The 3,807-nt window shown below is 51.2% G+C and overlaps 1 protein-coding gene across 1 annotated transcript; it reads left to right on the top strand.

Annotated features, from left to right (window-relative positions):
* Position 1: 1 nt before the first annotated feature.
* Positions 2 to 2,691, top strand: LOC136531152 (cysteine-rich receptor-like protein kinase 2; the record flags this gene model as incomplete). Its single annotated transcript, XM_066523856.1, has 6 exons — positions 2 to 320; positions 592 to 708; positions 790 to 1,140; positions 1,249 to 1,483; positions 1,598 to 1,751; positions 1,861 to 2,691. Coding segments are annotated over 6 exons (1,521 nt in total), but the record flags the coding sequence as incomplete, so codon positions are not given.
* Between the last annotated feature and the right edge of the window lie 1,116 nt (positions 2,692 to 3,807).

Here is a 3,807-nt window from a genome sequence, read left to right as displayed (position 1 = left end):
TGTCGCGACGGGGTTCGCGGCGGCCGCCGCCGCGCTGGTGCGGAACGTCACGGCCGCCGCGCCGGGCGCCAAGGACTACTACTACGCGGCGTCGGCGTCCGGGCGCGCGCCGCCGGCGTACGCCGCGGCGCAGTGCTGGAGATCGCTCAACGCCAGCGCGTGCGCCGCGTGCGTGGCCAGCGCGCGCGACCGGGTCCTCCGCGAGTGCCTCCCCGCCGCGCCCGAGGGGTACGGCCTCAACGCCGGCTGCGTCGTCAGGTACTCCACGCGGCCGTTCTACCTGCCGGCCAACGCCGCCGCTGGCGGCGGCGGGTCGTCCGGTGAGTACATTTTCCACCTCGTACCGCCCTTTGAATCTCCCCACTTCGTTACAGAGGAAAAAAAGGTCATCTGTTAGACTTTCTTGTCTGTTCTTGTTTTGGTCCAAAAAGTTTCACGCACGGGGACGATCAGAGAAGCGTGCCGTGTCTGAACTTTTGCGATAGCAACTCCAACTTCTACTCGTATCATGCAAATGCAAAAGATCCAGAGGGCTAAACTGCAAAATGAGGAGACAAATTCTAACAGATTTGTGGGTTTTCTTCATGGCAGGGCGGCGCATTGCTGTGATCGTGGTCGCTTCGGTCTTCTCGGCAGTGGCGGTGATGGGCATAGTGTTCATCTGGACAAGAAGGAGGTCCAGAGCAAGAGATGATCTCCTCCATGACGGTATGCAGCATTGCAATGCAAACCTGAAACCCCTCCGGTGACAAGTCTTTGACGCCGTGCGTGATGATGTGCGTGCGACAGACATGGACGGGTCCGGCGAGATGATCCGCGCCATCGCGGCGTCGCAGCTGGGCTTCAAGTACGGGGAGCTGCGCGCGGCGACGGACGAGTTCAGCCAGACGAACAAGCTCGGGCAGGGCGGGTACGGGTCCGTGTACAGGGGCGTGCTGTCGGACGGGCGGGAGGTGGCGGTGAAGCGGCTCTTCTTCCACACGCGGCAGTGGGCGGAGCAGTTCTTCAACGAGGTGAAGCTGGTGAGCCAGGTGCAGCACAAGAACCTGGTCAAGCTGCTCGGCTGCAGCGTCGACGGCCCCGAGAGCCTCCTCGTCTACGAGTACCTCTGCAACACCAGCCTCGACCACTCCCTCTTTGGTAGGTGTATAGCTACTCAATTGGTGACACAACACGCATGCAGATGCAATTTGGATGGATTCTGAGTTTCTGACTGACATTTCTTCGATGCATGCGATTGCAATGCAGACGCGTTCAAGAAGACCGCGCTGGACTGGGAGAGGAGGTTCGAGATCGTGCTGGGCACGGCGGAGGGGCTCTCGTACCTGCACAGCGCTTCGGAGGTCCGGATCATACACCGGGACATCAAGGCCAGCAACATCCTGCTGGACGAGAGGTTCAGGCCAAAGATCGCCGATTTCGGCCTCGCCAGGAACTTCATGGAGGATCAGAGCCATCTCAGCACCGGCCTCGCCGGAACCTTGTGAGTCCTATCCAACCAAGATTCATCATAAAAGCATATCAAATCTTCATTTCCCGACTGAAGATGAAATACAACGAACTCTTCCTCATTAATCTGTTCCAATTTCTTGCACAGTGGATACATGGCTCCAGAGTACATCGTCCACGGGCAGCTCACCGAGAAGGCCGACATCTACAGTTACGGCGTGCTGGTCCTCGAGATCATCACCGGCCGTAAGAGCCACAACTCGGTGGCGTCATCGGCAGAAGGCCTTTCACTCATGGCACTGGTATAGTACATCCATTCCACATCACACCTATTTTCAGACAGGCACTTGTTGCAGACACTATAGCATTTCAGGAAAAAAAAAATCTGATAGAGGTATGTTTTTTCTTCAGATATGGAGGCACTACAACGCCGGCACCCTGATGGAGATGCTGGACCCGAACCTCCGCGAGCAGTGCACGGAGGAGGACGCGCTCCGGGTGTTCCACGTGGGCCTACTCTGTGCCCAGGCGTCCCCGAACCTCCGGCCGCCGATGTGGAAGGTGGTGGAGATGCTGAGTGGCAGGGATCACAAGGTGGTGCTTCCCCGGCCGACCCAGCCGCCGTTCATCAACGTCAAGGGGTCGAAGAACGCCAAGAGCGACGACAGCTCCGGGTCGGCGTCGCTCCTGTCCAACTCCGACAAGTCGCCCTTCTCGCTGAACCAGCTGTCAGTCAGTGGGGTTCAGGCCAGGTAAAAGGTGTGGACGTGTGGTGTCTAGTGTGGATGGCGTTGTGTTTGTAATTAAGCCCATGTTTAGTTGCCAGGGTACCCATCACATCAAATCTTACGATACGTGCATGGAGCATTAAATGTAGGCGAAAAAAAAACTAATTACACAGTCTGGTTGGAAATCGCGAGACGAACGTTTTGAGCCTAATTAGACCATGATTGAACATTAATTGCCAAATAAAAACGAAAGTGCTACAGTAACCCAAAATCCAAAATTCGCCCAACTAAACACCCTCTAACATTTTTGAAATTGTAGAAGTAGAGGATAGGGTTTGACTTTGATTTTCTGGCCATGGGTGTTTTGTTGATCTGGTGACGTGCTTTGATGGCTATGTGTAAGTCTTCGGAAGAAAGATTCCTGTTTTGTAAGTAAAACATCCAGAAAAATGTTGATCAGCGACCTTTAGTTTTCAGCAAACATTCAGAGCAGTACAGCTAGTCTTGTGGAACATTGTTGCGAGGAATTTTCTCCTGTTATGTAGTATAATTATTTTTTTAGGAAATATGTAGTACAACTGTGACCAACTGAAAGAAACTAATCTATTTCCAGGTATAAACGTGGATGTTTAGTACTCCAAAAAGGTGTAGTACAATTTGCAAATGAGGCATTTTTTTATTTTAAAAAAAGCATCACTTTTGGCATGTACCATTCACAGGGATTCAGATGTATCACCTAATAACAGAATAGACAGTTCCCAGACTTCTCCATCATAGATGAAAAAAGTCACAAGAATCCACATACAGATTGGAGCATAAATGCCATCATCTCATGAATACATAAACCAAGTGAAAACCAGACAAATCATGCTGCTACAACGCAAATTAAAACCAATTAGCCGCCGCAGTTTCCGTGAGAAGCTGGAGCAGTAATGAACCCCGGTTTCGGTTTGGGAAAGTCAAGCACACAGATAAGTTGAGAGAATTGGTACTACTTGGGAGCTAGAATTGGTCCAGATGGACGGGCAATTTGAGTTGAGAGCTGAAACAGCTGTTACTCTCATGGTCAGTTCAGACAGAGATTCAGATTTCAGAGGTTCTGGTGCTGGTGCTGCCTGGAATGCTGAGCTTTCTGTCTGTGCGATCCGGTCAGGTCGTTGTCGAGTTGTTTATGCAAGTTTGTCAAGATTTGCTGCTGAGGAGAGTGATGAATGGGCCAGCAGCCAAATGGCTTGGCTAGTGAAGCGATAGAACATTGATGAGGAAGCTAGGTAGCTGACTAGCTGTTAAGTGTTCGCCGCCGCCCAAGACGGAGACGGTTCAACAACTCGCATCAGCCCTGGTTTAGTTCCACCTAAATTTCTAAAAAGTTGCTACAATACCTATCACATCGAATGTTTACGGCCCGTGCATAGAGCATTAAATGTAGACGAAAAGAAAAACTAATTGCACAGTTTGGTGGGAAATTACGAGACAAACGTTTTGATCCTAATTAGTTCATGTTTGAACACTATTTACCAAATAAAAACGAATATGCTACAGTAACCTAAAATCCAAATTTCTCGGACTAAACAAGGGCTCAGTGTTCGTTGAAACTGAATACAGGACGCAACGTGTAGGCCTAAGCAAA

The sequence above is a fragment of the Miscanthus floridulus genome, unplaced genomic scaffold (genome assembly GCF_019320115.1).
Source record: "Miscanthus floridulus cultivar M001 unplaced genomic scaffold, ASM1932011v1 fs_291_1_2, whole genome shotgun sequence".
Lineage (NCBI taxonomy): Eukaryota > Viridiplantae > Streptophyta > Magnoliopsida > Poales > Poaceae > Miscanthus > Miscanthus floridulus.
The sequence above is the reverse complement of the archived record's forward strand: the minus strand, read 5'-3'. Positions and strand labels throughout refer to the sequence as shown.